We start from the raw sequence: 27397 nt of genomic DNA, 5'->3' as shown, positions 1-27397 counted from the left end.
ATATATGTGTGAATATATGTGTGTATATAGAGATTTATGTGTACATATGTATATGCATTTATATGTATATCATGCCTCTCTTCCAAGAATTTCAAAACACTTCACATATGTTGTGACAAAATTTTTCCCAGGGCTGAAACTATGTCTTGGGTGTATCAAAATGACTTTTGGAAATTTCATCACCTCTCTTCAGTATACTGTCTGTCCTGTAGGCCCTGGAGAAGTCACTTGCTACTGTAGCTTTCAAGGATAGCTTTGCTTCACCAAAGGGTGAGTAGCTTGTAGGAACAGAGTCCCAATTGTCTTTTTACAAGTGAAATAGTGAAAGAACAGGGTTTTTATATAAGAAACTGAGAGTAGAGGAAGGTTAATTAATTTACTCAAATTTACAAAGATAAATAACAAAGCATGGATTGGAGCCTATATTTCCCTAATTGCAGTTCCAGGAGATATATATATATATATATCTCAATCTCTCTCTCTCTCTCTCTCTCTCTCTCTCTCTCTCTCTCTCTCTCCATATATATATATATATATATATATATATATATATATATATATATATTATATATATACATATATATATATATGATTTTTAAAAATCACAAAATAACCAGTGTTGCTGGTGACTTTTCCAACATTTAAAGTCTTGCCTGGTAATGAGCAGGAGAGTCTTTACTCCAGTTACCCCATTCAGTCAGTCTCTCTGTCTTTTACTGACTGCATGCCCCTAGCCAAGTCACAATTCTCTACATCATGGTTTCCTCATTTATGAAATGAGAGTGCTGGACTAGATGACCTCTAATGTTCCTACTATAACTAAGTCTAGGATCCTATGATCTTAAAATTTCAGCCCATTAGAAAATCCTATGAGATTATGATTCTATAGTTCTATGATTCTTCTGACTCAAGAATGTATTGAATATATTTCTAATTGAATTTACAACCAAACTCATGTCAGAATTTCAGAGCTAGAAAGGACCTTAGAGATCCACTAGTAAATCTTAGGAAACTGAGACCCAAAAGGTTAAATGACATAGGTGGTAAGCAGCTGAGTCAGGATTAGAACCCAGCTATTGGGTGCTGACTCCAAATGTAGGGCCCTTTTCACTGAACCTTGTTGTACAACCTACCTGTTTTGTAAGTGATGAAATTTATACTCAGAGAGGCGACAGCTTTTGAAATTACTTCCACTGTTTTTGCTTTGGAATCACCAAAATGCTTTTCAGCCACAACTTTCAATGGCCTTTAAATGAAAGCATTTGATATTTGAAGTCTAAGATGCTAAAATGAAAAATAGCAATTGTATTCATTTTTTAAATGCCAAAGTTTGAACAACTCAATTTGTACAGCATTTTCTGAAGGTAATGACTGCAAAAAAGTCTATCTTCTCCACAAGTGTTATGAGTGGAGCATGTTCCTTAAGGAAGATGGCTTAACTGGCACACATTAAGGTTTTAATATCCATTTCCATGGGTGCTCTAACCTGTGGAAAAATCCATTTTCACCATACATAAGTCTATTTAATAAGCATTTATTAAGGGCCAGGAACTGTGTTAAGCACTGGGGATGCAAAGAAAGGCAAAAAATATTCCCTACCTACCCTAACAAGGGTGACAACCTGCAAGCAAAAAGGTCCAAACAATCTATAAACAGAATAAATAGGAAATAACTAACAGAGAGAAGGCACCAGAATTGTGGGACTGGGAAAGGCATTCTGTAGAAGGTGGGATTTTAGTTGAGACTTAAAGGAATCTAGGGGATCTAGGAGGTAGAAATGAAGAGACAGAGCATTCCAGGCATGGAGGACAGTCAGAAAAAATGCCTAAGGTGAGAGATGAAGTATTTTGTACATGCAACGATAAGGAGGCCAGTGCCACTAGACTGAATAATATATTGGGGCAGGGAGTAAGGAGTAAGAAGACTGGAAAAGTGGGGGTGGAGACTTATAAATGAAGGACTCTGGATGCCAAACACAGAAGTTTGTATTTCATCCTGGAGGTAACAGAGATTTTTGACTATGAGGGCAATATGATCAGATATGTGCTTTAGAAAAATCACTTTCATGGCTTAATGGAGAATAGATTGGAATAGGGAAAGATTTCTGGCAGAAACCGGTAGGCTATTGCATTAATCCAAGCATAAAATGATAAGAGCCTGTATCAAGGAGGTGTTTCAACAATCCGGCTAGCAGCTGTTGTGGGGGTGAAAGGCCAACAACAAGAACGCTACCAGCACACCTCAAAAGCGCAGGTTCTTTTGATCTGCTTAACTAAGGAAAGCAAGGTTAAGGGGTTGGCAAGCTTACTTTAATTCAGCATACAAATGTCATTCACTTAGTTCAGGGGAAAAAGCCAGCACCCTGAACTTCAGAATAAATACAAACAAAGTACAAACATCAACAGACAGACCTTGTCTGATTCAAATCCCAATACATAGTTACCAGAGTTTAACAAAGTCTCAGCATCCAGGTTACAAGCTGGAGGGCTCTTAGCTACAGCTGCCCGGAGTCTCCACATCAACACCATCTCAAGTGAGAGCCCTGCACAAATGGCCCTGTCGTCTCTTGTAGGGCTTCAGACGTCATCAAACGTTATCTGAATGACCAGAACTTAGGCTGCTATGATTGGCTCTTGAGTTAGCCCCTCCCCTTAGGACCCTGGGAGGTTCATCCACATAGGTTAGGTTAACACCTAATAGGGGTTAGAGCCTGGAACTTAGCACTTAGCACTCAAGATGGGCATGGCTCTGGAGTTATCACCTCCTCTTAGCCAGCCCCACCTTGGGCCCCACCCCAGTCACCAATCCACACCCACATAGGTTCCACACCTAATAGGGGTTTGGGCCTGGGGCTTAGCACCTAGTAAGGCTCAATGAAATACACTGAATTACTCAGAGGAAACAAAGGCCAAACTCTTCAAGGGCACTTGGTCGAACTAAGTGTTAAGAGCCCATTTTACTTACCAACACAGGTGGTAACAATAGAGGAGAAAAGGATGAAATGTTACAAAGGTCAAGAGATGTTGCAAAGGTAAAATTGACAGCCCTTGGCAACAGATTGACCATGAGGTATGAGAGATAGTGAAGAGTAGAGGATGATGTCTAGGTTGTGATTCTGGGGAACAGGGATGATGAACTGGAAGGGAGGAGGGTGTAGGGGGAAAGATAATGAGTTCAATTTTAGATATGTTGAGTTTAAGATGTTTTTTGGACATCCAGTTTTAATGAATATTTAGTTCAAGGTGCCTGAAAACCAGTTTGAGTTACAAGACTGGAGATCAGCAGAGAGGTAGTTTAGGTACATTTGAGAATCACCAGCATAGACATGATTATTAAATTCATGGAAGACAATAAAATCACCAAGTGAAGTAAATACTATAATGGGAGAAGAGAAGACCCAGAACAAAGCACTATAGAATGTCTGAAGTTAGTGGGCATGATCTGGAGACTGAGAATGAGTGGCCAGATATGTTAGAGGAGAACCAAGAGAGAGTAGCATCTTGAAAACCTAGAGAGATGAGAATATCATGCATGAGAGGAGGTTTGTTATTGTCAGTGCCTTGAGAGACGTCAAGAAGAATGAGTGCCACAAAGACTTGCTTCAAAATTTTGGGGGTTGGGGGGGAAGTATGGACTCTCTTACTCTTCCATGACCATCTAAATTTAAGTTACAACTCTATAACTTACTACGACCTTGGACAATCTGCTTCTCTGAACCTCAGTTTCTTTACCTGTAATATGGAATAATAATAGAACAAAGGAAATGAAATGGACAGCCCAAGTGTTGCCCTAATACTCAAGGAATGTTAAAATAATAATAATGATGATAGCTAAAACCTAGAAAACCTACTACGTGCCAGGCAGTATGCTAGGCACTTTACAAAAAATATCTTATTTGATCCTCACAACGATCCTGGGAGGTTGCTATCATTATTCCCATTTTACATTTAAAGAAACTGAGGCAAACAGAAATTAAATTATTTGCCCAGGGCCACACAACTAGTGAGTGTCTGAGGCTGGACTTGAATTAGATCTTCTTGACTCCAGATCCAGTTATCCACTATGCCACCTAAGTACCTCATACATACCTACAAAGTACATATTATCTGTCATGTATAAGTATATTCACAAATATGTAATATTAAATATATATATACATCTATGAACATACATTATATATAGGGAAAGACTTCAATTTGAAGGACTTAGGAGATAACTTGGTCAATAATTACATTAGATCAGGAGATATGGATGGGATATTACCTGTGAAGCATTGTAAACAACTTTTATTTTGTTACTCCTTAAATGGCCGCCCTCAATGAATTAGGCTAAATATATCCATTTTAAGGAGATTTTTATGGTTTGTAGAGTGGTAAGCTATGAAACTATCAAACTAACCTACCACTTAACTGCTTGTTCAGAATGAAGATAATTTGTTTTTGTATATGTTTTACGATGTGGTTTTACATACAGTATCCTATTTCATCATCACCACATATTATAAAGTTCATTCTGCATATATTATCATCCTCATTTTATAATTGAGAGATTGAGACTCAGAGAAGTTGCATCTTGGTGGTAAAGTGATAGAACCAGTTAACAACTTCTGGTCTTCTAATTTCAAAGGCAGTGCCCTTGATATCACATGACACTGTGACATAGTACAATTAACTATGTTAACAATAATGGAAGAGCCTCAGGAACCACATCAATTTCCCCAAAATTCTAATTCTAGCCAAACTAGGACCAGATTTAAAAGACTCAACAATTAAGCTATTCAACAAGCACTAGATGTGTGGCATTTTGCTAGGCTCTAGAGATAATACCTTATATTTGTATAATGTTTAACAAATACAGACTGCTTTTATATATTTATTTCATGTAATGCTTAGAATAAACCTTAAGGTAGAACAGGTATTATTATCCCCATCTAAACTATTATATTTACAGACAACCATTGAGGACTTTGCAAAATGTAATAAAACCCCCAAAGGTTTGCTTATATGTCATGAAGGCCAGAACTACTTTTTAAAATACTTTCATCTCAAATTGTAACTCAGAATGAAAAATATGGAGTTAATTACACCAATGCAGTTAATTTTGACAGACTAAATGAAAAGGCTACTTGACAGTTAAATAAGGAACATATGTGAGCAGATTGATTTGACTTGTGTGATACTTTAAGAATCTAAAGATGAGGACTCATTGTCACAAGAAACAAAGATTAGAAAGTGTGCGTGGGATGTTAATTCTAAGTTAGAATAGAGAAGAAGCTGATATTATTGGAGCTATGAGGAAAAAAAACAAGATATTAAACGAATGCGACTTTTCATTGTATAAATGAGTTGTAAAATTGTGAAAGGACGCCTTGGGTTTTTTACTTTTTATTTTTTTACAAGGTGCTTACTTCCTATAGTTTTAAGCACATCCTCCTCTGGCCTCTCATTTTTCTCTTGGCTTCTTACCTTCTCCTAGGGTCCTTGCCTTTATTCCCTGACTGGTCTCTTCCTATTCTCCAGTTCTTCTTCCCCTCTGACTTTTCCCTTTCTGCCCTAACTCCCGTGCTTCCTCTCAGTTCTTTCATTCCTCTTAACCTTCTCCCTTTTCCTTCTGGCCCCTTCCCCTTTAATAACCCCTTTCTGGTTCTTTTGCACCCTTCTCTCCTGCTGCGATTCTTCCCTTTCCTTAAAGCCTTTGCCACTTCCCTGCTAATTCTGAAGCAGAGAAATGCTAGGAAAAGCAAAAGCAAAAACAAAAAACAAAACTGGAGATTGTGACTTACCATGACTTTCAGGACATGCTTCTTAAAATAACAAAAATAAATGATATCCAACCCTACCCCAGCCCCAGGATTGCCACTGAATTCCTCAAGTTAGCTGAAAGCCCAGGAAGCCTTTCTGAATCCACATGTTCATCTTTTAACAATGTATTTTATACAACTCTAAAGCTAGATGAGGCTCATACATAAAAAGCTCCAAGCAATGATATTCTCTAGAATGGGCTCAGGAGAACTTCTGGAGAATAGCAACATATATTCATACAAACATATGGATAGATAATGGTATCATGAGTCTACAGTATCATTTTATCTGGATCACTGAGTACAAATGAAAATTCAAAAGGAAAAATCAATATGTTCTATAGCCTTCAATGCTGCTATGGTCAGTTGCTAAAATATCTGATATAACTTGGTATGCTATATTTAGATTAACCAAGAGAAAAGAAAAGGGATGTTTCTGAATGAAGTTCAAGGTTTGCTATGTCTTCAGGAAGTATGATGTAGTGGAAAGGTCTCTGTTTCTAGAATCAGAAGAACTGAGTTCAAATCCTAACTTTATAACTTACTACCTGTGTGGGAATGATCAAGTCTCTTAACTTCCATGTATTCCAGTTTCCTCATCTGTGAAATGAGGGAGGTGAACTAGATGGCTCCTCAGGTTTCTTCCAGGTCTAAGTCTATGATAATATATGAAAAATAAAAGCGACCTCCTTCTACCTTACACATTCAGGAGGTTAAATTATTAAATGTAAAAGTGTTCAAACCATCATTCAATTTAATCAGGGGAAATAGCATCATGCTATAGAGAGTATGTTAAATTGGGATTCAGGATACTTAGGTTCAACTACTAACCAGTTGAACTGCCCCTTATAAAATGTGGGTGTTGGAGCTAGATGAGATCTAACTCTAGCTCTAATGTTTGATGATTGGATATTCTATATACTTCTGTGATTGTCACCTAAATAGATAGCCACTCCATATCTATAACAAATCCTTTTCTAAAACTCCTCATACACTATGAAGTAATGATTTTTTTCTGCTTCTAAAGGGCATATTAAGAATAAATGGGATGATGGCTTTCCTGAGAATTCTCTTTCTTCCTCCAAATTAGAGCTTCTTATTTTTTCTCCTATTTCCCTCATATGCCCTTATCTCCTGTGGTCCTCATATTTTGATAGGAGTTCAGAATAGCTCACATTATTCCTGTCACTAGCATACCTTCTATACTCAATGCTCTTCCCTTTCAAGGCCTGAATTCCATCTTGCACTATATCCCTTGGACTTATATAATCTGGTATCTTCCATGCTTTTTTTTCTTTAACTGCTTGTTGGTCTAATTAAATGTAATTGTCTATATGATGTGTGTATATGAATCAGTAGAACACGTTTAATAATATGTTCATTGCTGACTAATAACTGAATTGTTTTCTTCTCTTGCGCTTTTGTTTCAGCATTGCAAAATCAAACTATATTCCAAGAGCAAAGAAAAGGCTTTGATAAGGTAACTTTTGAAAAATGCATTTGGATAGTACAGACAGGGATATTAATTAATCAATCAATTGAAAACAGAGCATCCAAAAACAAACTGTCCCAGATTGCCCAGTCCTCTCCCTTGACACATTCAGAAATATTAAATTTAATTCAATGAACATGTTATAAAGCACCTACTATGTACATGTATATCACTTTGCTAGGCTTTAGAGAAATACAAAAATAAATAATAATATAGAGTTCCTTCCTGCTGTCTGGAAACTTTCAATACAATAGGGAAGATAATATATCCACAATTTTTAATGGAAAAAACTTTTGATTCAGAACGGTGATTTCATTGGTATAGGGAACTGTTAGTGAGGATATGTTCTTTATTATTTTCAGTTAGGGAGTATAGAGAAGCTGGGAAATTCTACACTGTCCTTCCTCTACTTTAAACTCCTGACTGGACAGGCTACTTGAAAAAAAGAAAAGTGTAGCTTATATATACCAAAAATAAAAATAAAAAGATATTGATGGTTACTACATGTTACAAACAGGTGCAAAAGAGAAAATCCATTGTTATAGTGGAAAGATGGCTATTCTGGGAGTTAAGAAAGCTATTTTCTAGCTCTGTTAACTTTCAGTACCCCACTGTGTAAATCTGAACAGATTATTTTACCTTTGTATTTTACCCTTTACAAAAAGAAGGTGTAAATAGATGATTTCTATGGTGTCTTCTGGCTCTGACATTTGATGTCTATTTCTTTTTGCTTTACGTTGCTTTCTAGGAATCTGAGAACATATATATCCTCATAGTTTGAGCAGGATGATTATGTTCTGTTCTGAGCCCTAATTTGTTGTAGTCTTCTTCATGACCTAGACAAGAAGAACAATACTTCTACACTTTGAAGAGCACATTCCTCACAACAACCCTTTTAAATCACTTCTACAAATATCATTATTCCCATTTTACAGAGAGGACAGCATGCGAAATCAGATAGAGAGGATTCTCATAGTCAGGAAAATCTGGGTTTAAGTCCTACATCTGTCACTTACTAACTCTGTGACCATGGACAAGTCACTTATCAGTGCCCCAGACAACTCTCTAAAACTTTAAATTTCAGAGCAGATGCCAATCTTCACTGGCAAAGGAAGTTTATTCATCAGAGATCCTATATACACATACATACAGATACATATATGTGTAATATGTATCTATGATTAGACGTGGGATAATAAACACACATAGATTGTTGTTGTTCAGTCATTCAGTTATATACAATTCTTTGCAATCCTATGCATGCCAGTACTGTTCATGGGATTCTCTTGGCAAAGATACTGGAGTAGTTTTCCATTTCCTTCTCCGGCGGATTAATGTAACCAGAGGTTAAGTAATGTCCAAGGTCATACAGCTATTGAATGTCTGAGGCTGGATTTGAACTAAGGTCTTCCCAGTTCCAGACCCAGAGCTCTATTCACCGAGCTACCTAGCTGTCTCCATATACATAATACACCACACACGCGCGCGCGCGTGCACACACTCACACACACACGCACCCCAATATATAGCAACAAAATTACAAGTCCAATTCCACTCCATTCTACAGTCGAGTAAACCGAGACTCAGAAAAAATTAAAACTGCTTATTCAAGGTCACACATTTAGTGACAGAGATGGCATTCAGCACATATCATCTAATTCCAAGTCCAATGTTCGTTCTACTACCATACAGTGTAAATTAGGAAGAGACCTACCTTGGAGATTATCTTATCATTCTAGTATAACTCATTTCATTTTTCTTCTAGAGTATGTAAATAAGACTATGTAACAAAACATTGGACAGTTTCACATTCTAATCTTATGAATGAGGTGGAGAGATGTGGACTAGACAACTAATTATATTAATTCAAAACTGGAGAAACTCAGTCTAGTTGTATTTTCTGATTTCAGTTGTCATAAATGCAATTTCTTCCTACTGAGAGTATCCTAGATATGTTTTAGACTTAGAAACAGTACAGTTGCATGATTTAATAAGTGCCTATCATGGGAATTTTTTGTATTTATATTACACAGACTGAAGACTATTTAAAGCACAAGATCAGAAATAGACCTGAAGGGAGCAACTTGATCAACATGCACATTTTACAAGGTAAGCCTGCAATGATACAAAGAAAATTTTCATGTTGGACTTTTTCTCCTAGAGTTCTTTCTCTCTTTCAAATTGCAAAGTTCTTTTCTCTGCTTCTAGGCTTTCTCATCCAAAATAAAAATGAGTTTATGCAATTATCAAGTAATTATTCACACAGAAGAGAAATTGAATTTGTTCCCTTCAGCTGCAGAATAATTAACTGGGAGTGAAGGGATGGAACTTGGACAAAAGTTGCAAAAAGGCAGATCCAAGTCCTCATACTAACAATTAGATCTGTGCAAAAGTTGCGTCAGCAGGAAGCAAATTCCTTCATCACTTGATCAATAAATAAACATTTATTAATGCCTACTCTGTGCCAGACATTGAGGATACAGGGACAAAAGACAGTCCCTACTCTGAAAGAGCATACAATCTAATGGAGGAGATGACTTTGCAAACAAATATATACAAAGTAAGCTATACACAGGATAAATAAAAAGTAATTGAAAGAAAGAAGTTGCTGGAATTAAGAGGGGTTGGGGAAAGTTTCCTGTAGAAGGTGGGATTTTAGTTGGGCCTTGAAGCCAGGGAGCTCAGTAATTGAGTGGAGGAGATAGAGAGTTCCAGGCATAGTGGATAGCCAGAGAAAATGCCTGGAGCTGAGAAACAAAAGACCAGTGTCCCTGGATTGAAGATTACCATTGGAGAGTAAGGTGTAAGAAGATTGGAATGGTAAGAGGAAGCTAGGTTATGAAAGGCTTTGAAGACCAAATGGAGCTTCAGTTATCAGAACTAATAGAGAATATTCATGCTTCAGGTAAGGATTGAACTAAATTACTTGAGATATTTCTTCCAACTCCAAGATTCTGTAATTATGAGCACAATAATCTATGTCATATAGGCCAAAAAATCCTACCTCGGTACCTGACTTATAATCATTGACTGCTCTTACTGGCTAATTGTTCCCTTATGTTTTTATCTAAACTACACAATGTTAAAGGGAATTTTGATGTGGATAAGAAAATTAAGAAAATAAGAGTTGCAAGGCCCAGATTCGAGTTGTTCTGGGACTTTGGATAACCCTAATGCAGGACCTTGGAGAGTTCTGACAGCTACATGTCAAACATTTGATTGAGCAAGATGAGTTTCTGCTCTGATTTGTCTTCCCTGGAACTTAATCCAGCAGGTATTCTCCAGTCAAAAACACTGACATTTTACTGGACCATCTCAATTTTAGCCAGTCCTATGAGTCCATGTTTTCTCTTATCTTAATGGGTGCAGTAAGTCACAGAAAATCTGTTAAGGTAGCCTTAAATAGTGTGGCATATTAGTCTAATAGCTAATGAAAAGTCTAGCGCTTTTTAATCTTGGGTCTATAATGAGCAGCAGATCCATTGCATGTTGATATAAGTTCATTTAACTTCATCATGCCTAGATTTTTTTTGTTCTGAGGGTAAACATCAAGCAATCCACTTAGATATCAAATATCTTAAATTTGAGATCAATTCAATTTAAACTAATAACTTTTAATTGCGCATCTAGTGGCTAGAGGGAGGGATATTTTAATTCTGCTCTACTATGCTTTTGTCAGATTATATCTAGTTATCATATACAGGTCTGAGCACTACATTTTAAGAGGAATATTAACAAACTAGAGCAAATCTAGAGGGAAACAACCAAAAGGGGGGGGGGAACTACGCCATGTAGATATCACTTGAAAGAACTGACAGTGTTTAGGAAGAAAAGGAAACTTAGGAGTCTTCAGCCAGAGGCTCATTCTGAATTTTGAATAGAAGGTTATGAGGAACAGTAAGATCTCTAACAGATAGACAGCCAGATTAGCATCAAGAGGACCTGGGTTCAAATCCTTCCTCTAACTCATATTAGCTGTATGACCATAAACAATTTACATAACCTGTCCATGCCCCAGGCAACCTTCTAAAACTTCATTTCTGTGGAAAATATTACAATCATGAATTTTCAGAGTTTCCATAGACTTTCTTTTCATAGAGAGGTTGATCTGAACTGGTAAAGGAAGATTCTATGCTTGGAAGATGAAATCATAGGTCTCAATGAGAAACAGACAGCCTAACAGAGGCAGACAGACAGACAGAAGAACAGAAAAAAAGAGAGGAAAGGAGAAACAGCAATGGACAGAGAGATAAGGATAGGATGGGAAACCTGTGGCCTCAAGGCATATGCGGCCTTCTAGGTCCTTGGGTGTGGCCTTTCGACTGAGTCCAAGTTTTACAGAACAAATCCTTTTATTAAGAGGATTTCTTTTGTGGAGTTTGGATTCAGTCAGGCTGCACTGAGGACCTAGAAATGGTCCTCAAGCCTGCAGGTTTCCCACCCCTAGTAGATAGATAGGAGTAGACATAGAGACAGAGAGAAAGAGACAGACAGACAGATGGTATGTTGGGAAGGAAAGATGTTTCCAACAGGGAGTTCGACTAAATGACTTCTGAGGTCCCCTCCAACTTCAATGATATGAAGTACTATGGGAATATAAAACACAAACCGGAGGTCCTCTAAAGTAGTTTCACATATACAGTTAACTGATTCATCACATATTCACTTCTTAAAATTACTCTTGAGCCCAAAATGAGGGTGAAGGAATAGGAAAATGGATGGTGCACTATTGTAGTACTTTGCATTTGATTCCTTATTACACTTAGAAGGCAGCCTGGAAAGAGATGGGAGAATAATATTAGGGAAGGAGGCAAAGAAAGGCCACACTGCTCAAAACATTTATTTTTACTCTTTTAAGCTGTAAGTGCCCCTTAAAAAGAATCAAGATTTACTGTTATGTCTTAGTGTAAATTACTTTAATCAGACAATCAGATCAATACTTATCTGATATCTTCTGTATTCAAGATAATCCATTTTAATTGGAGTAAGAAGAAGGGGACATTTTGGAACTGAGGAGTTGGCCTGACTAGGGTATGAGACTTTGAACACCCAGGTGAGGTCTGAGTGGAGCAGAGGAGAAGAAAGCAGGTTATGGAAGAAGAGTTAAGAAGATTAAGCAACATGAAGGGTAACAGAGGGAGATAAGTCTCCTAGTTATTAGATTGGAGAGAGATTCAAGAGGATCTAGACTGTCAGGATAAGAAGTTTTGGCTTGATTCTATAGGCAATATGGAGATGTTGAAAATGTTTGAGCAGGAAGTCCAAGATACTTTGGTACTTTTCCAGGCACTTGAGGAAGATTAAATTGAAGAGAGCAGGTAGTATGAGTTGTATTTGGTGAGGTGAGAGAAAAGAGACTAAAAGAAAAAAAGTCAGGAAGCTATTGCAATATTCCAATTGTTAGATGATGTAGGTCTGAACTAGGATGTTAATAATAAATGAGTATGATTGAAGAAGTTTGCAAATGTCTTACCTTTTCTAAACTTGAGATAATTAATAACATTATATTATTAACGGAGAAATTAATAACAGATAATATTGAAAGTGAAAAGCTTATTGAACTTTTATTTCATAACTTTTAATTATAACAATGGATAGCCCAGTACCTGAGGTTTAAATGTGCTTGTTAAGCTCTACTGGTCTACAAAAACAAGTAAGCATCCTGAAACATTTCAGATAAGGTGTTTCAACAATCCGGCTAGCAGCTTCTGTGGGGGTGTAAGATCCACCCACAGCCAGCACCCAGAAAGCTGCCAACAGCATGGGTTCTTTTGATCTGCTTAACTAAGGAAAGCAAGGTGAAGGGATTGACAAGTTTACTTTAATCCAGCATACAGACAGCATTCACTTAGTTCAGGGGGAAAAGCCAGCATACTGAACTTCAGAGCAAAATACAAACAAATTACAAACATCAACAGACAGACCAAATTCATAGTTACCAACATCTAGGTTCAGCCCGGGAGCTCAGAACAAGGGCTGGCCCAGAGTCAGGCGCACCACCACCACGGCTGTGGGTAAGAGTTCCAGAGAAGAGACAGCCAACCCCTGGTTTTATATCTTTTTCAGGGTCAGGGGTGAGTCACCCATGCGACTCACCCACGTAACCTAGAATGGTCACAAAGAGGCGACTTAAACCCACGTGGTCTAAAAGCCTCTGCTGTCCCAGACATGTCAACTAGGTCCTCCCTGGAGTTAGCCCCACCTTGGGCCCCACCTTAGTTGCCAATCCACACCCACTAAGGTTTTACACCTAATAGGGGTTTGGACCTGGGGCTTAGCACCTTGTAAGACTCAATGAAATACACTGAATTACTCAAAGGGAACAAAAGCCGAACTCTTCAAGGGCACTTGTTGAGCTAAGTGCTAAGGAGCCCATTTTGCTTACCAACATACTAGGTCAGAGAAAAATTTAGAACCTTTTTCTACACTTTTCATAACCAGTTTGCTTTGTTTTTTCTCTATGTATTTTCTTCCCAATTCCTTATTTGGAACTTATCTCATGCCCTGTAACCCATTTGATGCTTAATCCATGTTATTGCTGAAAGATGATAAAACATGTTTTGACACTTTTTTGTAAGCATAGGCAAAAAAGTAATAGATTAAGAACTGATGGTTTTAATTTCAACCTTTTAGACACAACCTCAGAGGAATCCATTCCAGCTCCTCAGATGAAGCTTAAAAGAGCCCGACTTGCAGATGATCTGACTGAAAAAATTGCTCTCAGACCAGGTCTCCTGGAACTGGTTGAGAAGAATAGAATTCCTGTTGATTCGACTATGAAAGAGTCTGTGAAAGGTAGTTAAAGCAAAGAGTAATTGTCTCTCAATGCTGTATGGGCAGAAGAGAGCTATTACTCTGTGGTAGCATAACACTGTAAGATCGTCATACAATCTAGTTTTATGAAGTTTTCCACCCACACAGGGTTCTTATGTGGAATATGAAGCAACTATTCTTATATCTTGCTGCCCCATCTTTGTCCTTATCTGCTATGAATTTTATTGCAAATGATAGCTCACAGGCTTGATATAATTTATGGGGCATTGGGAAGGCTCCCAATTTTTCCCAAACATTTCCAGATATTTTGCAGTTCCTCAAATTCCATTATTGAGGGATTATTCATAGCCCTCTCCAAATTCTTTTTTTTAAATTAATATTATCTGGAAAGGGTAGCACTAAAAACTTTTTTAAAATTAATTTATTTTAAAGTTAAATACTAAAACTTAAATATACAAGAAAAGAAAAAGAAACATATTATAAATTTAAATACTAAAACTTAAATACAAAAGAGAAAAAGCATTGCCATGTGCACAGCAGAATGCAAGAGAGGATTCAAAACATACAGCAATAAATTTTCATTTCAAGAAAGCCTATAAAATAAATACTACATATTGTGTTTAGAGCTATCCATCTTATCTTTGTTAGTTTTCTTTTGCTTTTTACTATGCACTTTTTACTTTGTTCTTTTTTCCCCCAGGAAGGCTAAAATTAAGCATAGAGCTATATATGTATGTATGTATGCATATGTATACACATATATATACTTACACACCAATATATATAAATATACACATACATACATATGCTTACATACATATACATATAATTAGACATCTCTAGTCATATTCATATATAGACAAATGCATTCATATGCATCTTTGTAAGACCATACTTGTTTGTCCCCTGTTGCTCTGAGGGTGGATAACATCTTCCTTAATAAGTCCAAGTCCTTCCATATTTTTCGAAGTCCACCCAATTCATCATTTCCTATGCCATGCAGTATTCCAGCTTTATACTATCTAGTTATTTTAAATGATCTAAAACAATGTTGACAAATATGGCTGACACATAGTGCAGTTTCCTTATTTTTCTCTTTTGATTAAATCTATTTTAGCTTCAACTTTTTCTGAGCTCATGATTGCTACACTGTCCTGATCTTTATTTTATGTTTGTGTGTATCTATTATTTCCTATCCCTCCTGACTTTTCTACTTTACTTCTACCCTCTACCTTGCCCTCCTATTACTTAGCCTACTCCCTCCAAAGATCTCTTCCTTATTCCCTCCCCCCACCCTTTCACCTTACCCTCTTGTTTCTATCTGAATTTAGAAGACATTTATATGTCATTCTCTCTTTGTCCCATTTTCATTAATCTAGAAACCCGTCTATATCTCCCTATCCTATTTCCTCACCCTCTTATTTCTTTACAAATTTAGAAGAATTTTATTCCCTTTTAAATCTATAGATTGTTCTCTTTTTAATCTAGATCTGATGTGAATAGGGTTCCCTCTAAAATTTCTTCTTTTATCCTCTCCCCCCTCACTATCCCCTTAGCCTTTTATTTCTTTCTGAATTTAGAAGACTTTTATACATATATATATACATACATATACATACATACATACATATATGTGTGTATCTGTAGATATTGTTCCCTGTTTGACCCATTCCTGATAAGAGTAAGATTCCAAAACTACCAGCCCTCCTCACCCATCTAATTCCTTTGTATCAGTTCTTCCCCTTGCACCTCATTTGTATAAGATAATTATTCTTTTTATCTTTTTCTAAACAGTTTTACTTTGTAGAATCACATCATATTCAGCTCTACCCCAATATTTCTTTCAAGCTACCCAATTACTAATAACAATCTTAGACATATGTTTTTGATGTGTTCCTCTTGGATCTTGTATGTAAATTTTCTATTAAGTGCAGGTTTTTTTTACAACAAAATCTTCAAAGTTTGGCAATTCATCAAATATCTTTTTTTTCATTCAGGATTATGCTTAACTTTTCTGAGTATGATATTTTTGGCTACAACCCCAGCTCTTTTGCTCTTTGATGTATAGTGTTCTAAGACCTTCAGTCTTTTAGTGTCACCACTACTAAGTCTTGTGTGATTCTAACTGTGGCTCCACCACATTTGAATTGATTTTTCCTGTTGCTCGTAATATTTTCTCCTTGCACTAGGAGTTTTGGAATCTAGCTATGATATTCCTGTAGGTTTTCCTCATAGGATATCTTTCAGGGGGTGATCAGTGTATTTTTTCTATTTTTACTTTCCTCCTTTTTCTAATGCTTCAGAACAATTTTCTTTGATTATTTCTTATATTATGGTATCAAAATACTATTTTTGATCATAGCTTTCAGGTAGTCCAATTATTCCTGTTTTCTCTTCTTGATAAGTTTTCTCCAGATAAGTTGTTTTTTCCTATGTTTCGCTTTCTCTTCTATTTTTTCATTCTTTATATTTTGTTTTATTATTTCTTGGTCTATTATAACTTCACTGGCTTCCCATTGCCCAATTCTAATTTTCAAGGATTCATTTTCTTCCTTAAGATTCTAGATCTCCTTTTCCAGTAGGTTGACTTCCTTTTGATAATCTTCTTGTTTTTCTTGGATTGTTCTTATTTTTTTTTTTTAGTTTTTCCTTAATCTCTTTCATTTGATTTCTAAAATCTTTTTTTAAGTTCTTTTATGAATTCTTTTTGGACAGGTAACCATTTGACATTACTCTTTGGGGTATAAGAGGGTTTCTTTGCTTCAGTGCCCTCCTCTAAAGATGAACCCTAGTCTTCTCCATTCCCATTGTAACTCTCTCCTTTGTGCATTTTTTTTATTTGTAGTAGCTTAGTTTTTGTAATTACCTCTATTCTTAGGGTATGGGGGATGGTGCCTCTGGCCTCAGATCTTCCTTCAGTTCTCCCCTCTGGCCTAGAACCAAAACCAAGAATTTCACCCTCCTGTAAATGCCCACAACTAGTGGTACACCCACCCCACTGCTTCTGCACTCACCAGGTGTGTTTGTTCCTTCTCACTGGGGGCTGGGTCTCCACTGCATTGCTGGGCCTGGTGTCCCTTATCAGCAGAGACTCCCTCAATCTTCCCCTGCTCAGATGCCTGTCTCCCCCACACTGTCTGGGACCTGAAATTTCCTGTGGCTGGGGCCAAGATTACCTCCCAACCCAGCTGGCCCCAGGGATCACCATTTGCTATTTTAGCAGAACTAGCCTGGAAGTATTTAGACTTCACAGGGACCAAACCTCAGTCTTGGGACTTTTCTTCAGATCTCCTCAAGTTGTCCATTGAAGCCCACTGTTCTGCCCTAACTCTTGTTTATTTTTACCACTCTACATTCACCCTGAGGCTCTATTTTGTCTTGTTTGTGGTGGAAATCTGGAGAGCTTGGAATTTTCTGACCTACTCTGCTATCTTCCCAGAATCCTCTTCCTACTAAAAACTTAATGTTTAAAATAATGCAGTAGAGAGCATGCTGGCCTCCAACAGGAAGACCTGGGTTTCAGTCCTGCCTCTGATACCTATCATGTATGTGATCCCGGCCAAGTCATATAACCTCTCAGCGACCCAGTCAACTTTCCAAATTTTGAATTTGAATTGGAAGATAGAATTTCTTTGCTGTAAATTCCTACACCAGCAAAATCACAGGCCAGTTAAAAAAACTTTTTTGAACCAATAGAACCTTGAAAGTGTAAAAACCTTGGGTAAAGAGAAAAAGAAGAAGAAACTTAGAACTGCTAATGATAAATTTCGCATTTCACAATTTTACCTGACTGGCCCAAAGTACAATTAACTTATATTAATAAATGTATCCATATTGACACCAGTATAAAAAATGATAATGTTTATCAACAGCCCTTAGCACTGCGGAATCTCTGCCAGTTCAGCTTATCCATTTATGGATCGTATACCTATAAAAGTAATAGATTCTGGATCTCATGGTACCAGGTCCATTTCAGGCTTGAGCCCCAGATTTAGTCCACTCTGAGGTCACTACATCTATCTATCTGTCTATCTATATGTTTCTATACACTATTTTCCCCTTTTTCCTTCCTCATTAGCACTTCCTTCTCATGCTTTGTAGCAACCGAGGAGGACTAAATGGAAGACTGATAGGAAGTCTTTCTTCTTTAGCAAAGTGATTCTCACTTTAATTAAGCTTTTGATAAAACTAAGTGGGTATAGTTTTTCTCCACCAAAATTATAGACAATATTGGCACTTGGAAAGTACCTAATACCCTTCATGAGTATTGATGAAAACACAATAAATATTTATAAATTCAGTTTTTGAAATGGTGGCCTTCACAAAAAACAACTTTTTATCACACTTTTATTTATATCAGAATCCTCCTAAAGAAGCATCCTATGGAAAAATACAACCTGTCCATTCCATGCATATGGTTTCTTGAAATAGTCATTCTTAATTTATAAGATATATATAAGAAATCATCGAGTCCATCCGTCTCTTTTTACAGATAGACCAAAGAGATAAAGTGACTTGAACAAGATTAAGGAGGCTTCCCGCAGGCCATCTATAACTTAGTAGGTACTTAGTATGGTGTTTTTTGGTTTTGGTTTTGGTTTTTTTAGAGACTAGCCTGGGACTGAGAGCAATTAAATAATTTCCCTCAGGTCACAAAGCTAGTAAGCTTCAGAGGCAAGATTTGGACCCAGGTCTTGTGGATCTGGCAGTCTAGCACTCCTTCCAACCCACTAGAATGTAAGTCCTCTGACTTTTCCGAGAATCTTTTAATTCAGTCCCTCTTCTTGGGTTATGAAAAGTACAATTCCCTACCTATTTCCTTGTATTTGGAATCTTCTATCTAGTTACATGTTAAGTCCAAAAAGTAAGTAAGTTACAAGTACAATTTGGGTAAAATCCTATAAAATTTCGAAGGTGCTGAGTAGAGACATTTTATGTGTGCCAATCACAATTTAATAGAAATAACTTCCTCACTTGAAGAAAAGTTGCATAACAGAAATGCTTGTTTTAAATAATACTTGGAGATCCCAACCATTGTGGTGAAGACAGATACTCCCAATCCCATTTTATCTTCTGAGCCTATCCTAAAACAACCATATCCCCATGATTTCATTGCAGCTCTTCTGGTTTCTCTCTCTCCTCGACCTCCTACATCTAAAGTCTGTAGCAAAACTAGGTTTTCCTAATGGAGGAATGCCAGAATGGAGGAATTCCTCTTAGGCTTTTTCTTTTCAGTTACCCTCCTGGGATTGGGCTGTAATAGAGCTGATTTCAATCTGTCAGTCAATCAGTTAATCAATAAACACTTGTTAAGTGCCTTCTATGTACCAGGCACTGGGCTAAGTGCTTACAATGCAAAAAGAGGCAAAAGAATGTCTCTGTTCTCAATGAGCTCACAATCTAATGCTGGAAGACAAACAAATACATGTAAACAAGCTATATACAGGATAAATAGGAAATAAGTAGGAGAGGGTAGACACTGGAATTAAGAGGTGTTGGGGAAGGCTTACTGTAGAAGATGGGATTTTAGTTGGGACTTAAAGGAAGCCCTGGAATGCAGGAGACTGAGATAAGGAGAAAGAATTCCAAGCATAGAGGACAGGGCAGAGCTAAGAGATGGAGTGTCTTGTTTGTGGAACAGCAAGAGGGCCAATGTTATTAAGTCAAAGAGTATGTGGTAAGAAGTAAGGTGTAAAGGTAGTAGGTGGTGTTGCATACTGTAATATAGAAATGCCCTACTGTATCCCCTTGTGACACGACACAGGAATTCTGAGGAAAGAGGCACACAACTCCAGGGTAATCGTTCAAGCTATGTTAGGGGATTGACTTACAAGAGATCAATGGACAACAAGCAGCAAGGCACACCCATGGCATAAATCCATGCAAGGCTTTGCCTGCTTAAGCTATTTACATACTTTAGTGAACCAGCTTAAAGAGAGAATAGGTTAAAACATGCGGGATGTGGCCAAAGTAGTAGGACATATAAATGTTCAACTAAGAATTGTCTGCTAGCCACACATCATTCTTAGCCTAGTGAGAATGAGTTTGTTGCTCCTAACCACAACAATGATCCATTTAACCCACAGTCCATCCACCTCTTCTACAATGGATCTAGGACTTCATGGGAAAGCAGGGTTTAAGGACCTTGACATCCATGATTTTTGTAAATTGTAAATATACAGCACACCAGCAGTATAAGCATATGCATAGCATAAGGGAAGAGTGTAAAATGGCAAATATAATAGAGCAATAGAGCACATGGCATGGTCTTAGTTTTATTAGCAAAAATCTCTAAATTAAAACTGTCATTGCCTCTCTGTGGGTCTGCTCTTCCATTACCATGGAGAAGCAAAGACATGCATGTGTCATGTGCTATACACAATCCATATACAGGTTCTCATATCACCAGTTGGATCAGGCTACGTAACAGTAACAATGGAATAGTCACTTTGACAAATCGAATATTCAATTGTTGAGGTTTAGGGGTGCTTAGGACCCCAAAATACCAATACACCAGATCCTGCCCAAATGAATTCGATCCAAGTCTTCTTTCAGCCAAAGTAAAACAAAGTTTATTAAAGATTTGCCATATTGAGTAAACTCTTAAGGAATCTGAGCATTTTTGATGCTTGTATTGACAAGTGGACCAGAACAATCTGCACCAGACTGAGTCTGAGCTAGATTGAATCTGAGTACCTTCATGGAGGCAAGATGGATCTTATATACAGAAAGACTGTGGGTGGGACCTAGGGGTGGTTTGGGGGTAATAGGAGATGGGGTTTAGGGAGGGTCTTGATGGGACTGGGGTGACTAGAGGTTAGATTCCAGGAACCAAGAGAATGGGATTAGGAGTGGGAAATAGCTGAAGGCTACCTGGAGATAACAGACTGGAAGGCTAGGCTAGGTTAAGGGTAATGGAGATTACCTAGCAATAATGGAAGGCTTATGGTCTCAGGTCAACACCAGATCAAATGGAAACATTGAAGGAGAGTTCAGGGGGATTCCCAGAACATATACCCTATCTTTGCCACCTCAAACAAATGGGACCCAAATTCTTTTGGGGCAAGGGGTGAAGGTCTCGGCTTCTGAAACTGCTTCCTGCTGGCAAGGGGTGTAGTGCTGTCCCTGCCTCCATGGGTCCCATGCAAGGTATACACAAGCTGAGTAGTCATCTGGAAGTTGATGGCTTGGACCCTGGAGGAGGCAAACCTGTCAAAGAGGTTAAACAAACAGTGACCAAATAAGCAGTATAGGAGTATAGAGAAAGAGCAATTTCCCTGGCATAATAGATGAGAGGGAGTTAAAGATTACTAAAGCTAGGCCAAAACATAAAAGGAAAAGGGCATGTTTGATAGGGGAGTTTTTTTTCTGTCAGATATCCCCTTGCTTTCTGAATTGCTCCATGGGCATGTAGAACATGGAAAGCATATTTTGAGTCAGTAAAAACTTTTACTCTTATTTTTTCCTAGCTGTAGAGCTCTGGTACATGCTATTAATTCGGCCTTCTGGGCAGAAGTCCCAGGGGGCAGGGTTTGGCCTTTATGGTGTGGTAGAAACTATTTCATACCTAGATCACCTAACCCCTTGTCCTATGTACCACACTGCTTTGGGATTCAGGAGTGTGTGGCACATCTGAAGAATTAGGTCAGGGGTATCTAAGAGCAAGACTTGCTATTTAGTGAGTCTGCGGCTAGCCCATTACTGGTGGCCTTCTGCTTTCAGGATGCTCTAAACTCGGTGGGGAGTCAGAACTTCTAGGGGCTGGCCAACTAGAAGTTTAGAAGCTTCCTCAATTAGAATGGCTGTAGCAGCCAATGTGTATAATTGTTTTGAAAAATAGGCAACTGGCCTGGGGTCAAGTCCTAAGAACTGGGTCAAGACTCCCAAAGCCTGTTCTCTCCTTTCATCAGCAACCAGAGTGAAAGGTTTTTCTAGATTGGGTAAAGCTAGTGCTGGAGTGGTGGTCAATTTAGTTTTCAAAGTCTCAAAAGCTTTAGCCTCGTGGCAGGGGGACAATCTAGAGGGAGTGAGTCAGGGCCTTGAGTAGCAATTAATGGTTGAAGTCCCTGCCAGGAATTGGGCTTAATTGGATAGTGATGATGATGGAGGAAGAAGTTAGGATCTTGGAGGCAGGAGTATGGCTGGAGAAGTAGCTCACCCAGGAATTCCCTGATGCCAGACAATTGACTCAACTGTCTCCCACACTTCCAGGGGCACATGGGGAGGTCTGGTGAACAGAGGGAAAAGGGAGATGGGAGACTTAACTAGAGAAAGTTGGCTCCCCAATTTCACTATCGGGTCCCATCCCAACAAGGGGGCAGGGCGAGAGGAGATGATAAGGAAAGAGTGTTCAAACAGATCCTCAAGTAATCAAGGAAGGGGGTATGTCTCAGGACATCCCTTAATTTCCCCTTTGATGCCATGATCTGATGGGTTGAGGGTTGGGTAGGGCCAGAGTAATTGGTTAAAACAGAAAGTAGGCATGATAAAGTGGGGAACCTTATCAGCCTCAACTTTTTCCCAGGGCTCAGTGAGAGAGATGGAGAAAGTGGGAACACTGCCAAGCCCCAGGCTTCCCCATCATTCCTTCCAAATCTTGAGAAGACTGGAGGATGGGGTACTGAAGGCGGTTCCACCACTTTTCCAACACTGTAGACAATCCTTCCTTCAATATCCCTCCTGGTCACATGCTAGGAACAGTCCTGGAGGCATCAGTACTGGGGGCTTCATAGGGGGAGGTGCCCTAGAAGGGCACTCCTTGGACCAGTGACCCTCCTTGTGGCATCAAAAGCAGGTTTCCTCACTGCCCAAGTGACCAGGCTTCCTCCAAGGGGGCGCCCTGGAGGGGTCTTTTCCTGGCCATGGCAGCAGCCAAGAATTGAGCAGATTCTCTGTCTCTAGCTCTTTCCCTGCATTCTCTTTCCTCCACTTTGACTAAGTCTCTGTTGTTGAAAACTCCGAAGGGTGTCTTCAGTAATAGGACCTGAGGTGTTTGGGGTCCCATTGCCAATTTCTGCAATTTCCTCTTAATATCTGGGGCAGACCAATTAACAAAATACATGCTAAAGTTTGCCATCCCTTCTATAGAGTCAGAATCTAAATTCATATACTTTTTAATAGTTTCTCCTAGCCAGTCTTGAAATAGGGCAGGGTTTTCCTTTTCTCCCTGAGTAATTTCCCTAACTTTTTGAAAATTTATTTGCTTTCGAAATGCAGTTCTTAGAGCTTCTAACAGATAAATTACCATATGCTCTCTCTTTCCCCTGTCCTCACTTTTTTTGATGATCCCATCCTGGGTCACTAGTGGGAAGAGCAGCTATTCCTGGGGGGTATTTTGTGGGGTCATTGCTAGCCAAATGATCCCCAAATTTTGGGGCTTGTTCCCAGATTCTCCTCAGTGGTACAAGAGGTGGAGAAGAAGATATGCAAATCACCCCAGGAAAGTTCAAATTGTAGGGACACATCCCTAAGATCCTCAGTAAACTTAGTGGGGTCTTCTGAGTATCTCCCCAGTTTCTCTTTAACCTAAGTGAGTTCCAAAATGGAGGAGGGAACATGCACTCGAATTGTCCCACAAGGCAAGGCAGGCACTTCCTTTAGGGGGAAAAGCACTGAAGGTGCTATGGGGACAGAGACTTGGGGAGGGAGATAGGAAGCTCCAATTCTTGTGAGGGAGGGGCTGGGGAGTGCTGGCTGAACTGGATTAGACTGCAAGGTCAGGGAATCCAGCTGGCAAGGGGGAAACAGCTGTCACCTGAGGAGGGGTAGGGGTCAGAGGGGCAGATGCCAAAGCCCTGGGAGCCATAAGAAGGGGGTCATCCAAAATGTCCACTTGACCCCCATTTCCCTTTGTGAGTCAGCTCAAGCTACAAGCATCTTATAATCTTTTCTGAGAACGGGGTTCTGAGAGAATTTGACAAAGGCCATTATGTAGGAAATTTCTATCTAGTTTCCTTCTCAGTGACAGTATAACTCTAGCTGCAAGAGAGCGTTGTGTTATAAAGTCTCAAAAATAGGCCACATTTTGTGGTCCTCTGGGTGGTATTGAGGCCAAACAGTGTTGTGAAAGAACACCAGCTTTTCCTTTATAAATTCTTTAGAGACTGGCAGCTAGGTGGCACAATGAGTAGAGCACCGGCCCTGGAGTCAGGAGGACCTGAGTTCAATTCCAGCCTCAGACACCTGACACACTTACTAGCTATGCGACCTTGGGCAAGTCACTTAACCCCAATTGCCCTGCCTTCCCCCCTCCAAAAAAAAATATAAGCTCTCTAGAGAAACTAGATTTTTCTCAATTTTGTAAAAGACAACCCAAAGACGAATTTCTGGAAATTGAAAAGGATTGACCTATTATAGGCATGGGGGCTGGGAGTCCCTTCCTCTGTAAAAGAGAATCTGGGACTAAGCCACAAGAAATAAACAAAACAAGATAAAAAAATACCTGAAGTTTTCCCAATTCCCTAGTGCCGAGAGAAGTGAAAGAATTGGGCATACACTTCCGGATAGAGCATCTGACCTTATCCTCCATGCTTCAGAAGGTGGGCCCAGGTCCATGGCTTCAAAAATAACCGTTGAACCCAGAACCCGAGAGCATTCAGGCTGAATGCAAGACAGCCTCCTAGCTCTCTGACCTAATGGGACCTGAGAGGTCAGACCCGAAAAGCATCTCCAAGGTGCTTGGAGGGTGAGAGGGGGTTAGGGAGAGGGGGAAGCCACACTGAACCATTAAAATAACTATGGTTTTGTCATATAATAGTTACTTTAGTCAATTCCAGAATTGTTTCTAATATTTCTTGGTGTCCTCCGAGCAGTCTGTATTGTCTAATATTCACTACCCTCAATGGCGGCAGGAGAGAAATGGTTGTCCACTCAGCAAAATTCTGAATACCTATAACCAAAATTCCCCTACAGTAGTGTACAAGGCTGCACAATAATAAATTTACTCCTATAATGTTTTGGGGGATTGGTGAAATATACACAAGATGTTTTGGGGAGTGGTGAGCACCCAATATGTGACACAACTTTAGTTTTCTTTGCTTGGCATAACCATTATGGTAAACCAAGGGACCAGAGAGCCCATGTGGATTTCCATGAGTAAAAGTGCATTTAGCCCCAATGTCTACTAGAGCAATGACTGTTTATTGTGTCATGGCCAATGCAAGATTACTTTCATATAAGGCCTCCAGTCTTCCTCAATTCACCTTGTTCTTGATGAGCCTCAGCCCCACTCTTAGTCCCTTATAGGTTCAAGTGGCTTCCAGGCTTCCAGGTGGGGGTGGGGGGCAGGGTGAGAGACAGCTATACAATGTATTTGTCCCCTTCCTCGTGTCTGGGGTCTTATTTTCTTCAGGAGTAGGTGATGGAGTCTTTTAAGGATATTGCTGATGGAGGTTCAGCAGTCTCCACCTCTTTAGTAACACTGCATTAGGTGTTTCATTTATTTCTTCTAACATAGGCATTAAAAATTCAATCTAATAGGGAATGATTCACCTAAATTCCTCTTGTGCCATGCAGTCTCTGCCTGAAGTTGGGAATGTCTTAACTACTCATCTTTTCAGCCTCAGACCCAGATAACTTAATTCCATCTGTTCCCCCAGCCTATAACAGAACCATCCACGCAAGAATTGATTCCCTCAGTTTCTAATAGAATCTGGCCACTAAATCTATTAATTCTCATGGGGTATAGTCTCTGAGGCTCATAATATTATTTTGTTAGGGGAGGCAGACCTTGATCATTTCCCATATACCTGAACTTGATTTTGCTCTAATGCCAATCTGAGTCTAATTGAAGAGGGTCTGTAGCCTCTCTCTCCCTCTTAGGCTCAGACACTACCTCCCACTCCTCTCTGAATCCACTTCCTGGGTCCTGTGTTCCAGTTTTTAGATATTATAAGAGTTTTGACTTAACCTTTTGGTATCTGGTACCCCTTTGCCCTTACAAAATGACCTGCTAAGGTATAGAGGTGTTATTCTCCTCTTTGACTCTTTTCAGCCATTTCCTTCATTAATTGGGAGGTTGCAGTCCACATGTTTCTTTCTAGCCCTAGATTTTCATTCAATTAGCACATCTGAGCCATAGCAGCTAACCATTGCTCAGTGACATAGCACAAAGCAGTTAATGATAGCCAGGTTACTTTAACTATTGCTTCCTTTGCTTCTTCACTAACAGCAAACAAATACCTCAGCTAACAAGGTACTCAATTCTTATACTCTCTTGGGGACATTCCCCCACTTCTTAGGTGACTCACACAAATCTATTACTTGATCCACCAGTGCCCACATTCCCATGAACTGCCATCTGGGGAGCTCCCCAGCACTTTTTCTATTCCTCAGACCATTTCGTGGGAATTTGCCAACTATACCAATTGTTGTGGACCAAGACACCAAAGTCCCCTATTGTATCCACTTCTGATGTAGGAGTTCTGAAGAAACAGGCTCACAAAACCAGAGTAATCTGTCCAAAGTTTATTTTGGTATTGACTTGCAATCCCTTTTAGGAAAGCTCTGAGATAACTCTTGCAATGGACAATAAACAGCAGGTTTGAGTCCATGCAGGGGCTTGGCACTTAAACCTATTTATGTATTTTACTTAAGGACAGAATGAGTTAAAACATGTAGAATGTGGCCAAATTAGCAAGATGTATAAATGTTCAACAAAGACAGAGTTGGCTGCCAACCACACATCATTCTTGACCTAGTGAGACTTATGAGTTTCTAGATCTTAACTGCAATAATGATCCATTTAACTTACAATGCTCCTAAAGGTAACTGTGATTTGTCTAACCCCCTACAGGCTAGGTTATGAAGGGCTTTAAACATCAAACAGAGGATTTTGTATTTGATTCCAGAGATGAAGGGTCTTAGAGAATGGGACATCATTCTTCTATTTGTCTCTAGATCTAAAGTTAGGAATGCTTGAGATTATCAGAGAGAGGGACAGTTTACACATTCAGTGACAGAAATAGGATCCAAAAGTTTCTTGAAAGGCTGGCACTTTGGTTCTAAGCTCACGAAATGAAATATAACAGGAATAAATGTTGAATTGTTTTTGGATTGAAAAAAAGTTCACAGTGTGATATGTGCTATGGGGCTACATTAAGAGAGACACAAATTCCCAGAATAGAGAAGTGATAGTCCCTCTGTCTTTGTTCAGTTCTAGAAATTTCAGTTTAGGAAGAATGTAGAGAAGCTGGAGAGCATCTAGAGTCAGGCAAGGAGGGTAGAGAAAGGCCTTGAGCCCATATTCTGTGAGAATCAGTTGGAGCTTTTGGAGGGCAGGGACTATCTCACTTTTATATTTGTATCCCCAGTGCCTACTACAATACCTGACA

At 39.0% G+C, this 27397-nt stretch overlaps 1 protein-coding gene across 3 annotated transcripts in view; it reads left to right on the top strand.

Moving 5' to 3' along the window:
• The window catches only part of MYOCD (myocardin), a 167948-nt gene that overhangs the window by 81672 nt on the left and 58879 nt on the right, over positions 1–27397 (top strand). For all 3 annotated transcript variants that reach the window (XM_036757074.1, XM_036757073.1, XM_036757075.1), the window contains exons 3-5: positions 7231–7280; positions 9326–9401; positions 13926–14087. In XM_036757074.1, the coding sequence (XP_036612969.1) occupies positions 7231–7280; positions 9326–9401; positions 13926–14087 (288 nt within the window). The remainder of the gene's footprint in view (positions 1–7230; positions 7281–9325; positions 9402–13925; positions 14088–27397) is intronic.

This window comes from Trichosurus vulpecula, chromosome 4 (assembly GCF_011100635.1).
Source record: "Trichosurus vulpecula isolate mTriVul1 chromosome 4, mTriVul1.pri, whole genome shotgun sequence".
In the NCBI taxonomy this organism is placed as follows: Eukaryota; Metazoa; Chordata; class Mammalia; order Diprotodontia; family Phalangeridae; genus Trichosurus; species Trichosurus vulpecula.
This window is presented reverse-complemented; position numbering and strand designations above follow the sequence as displayed.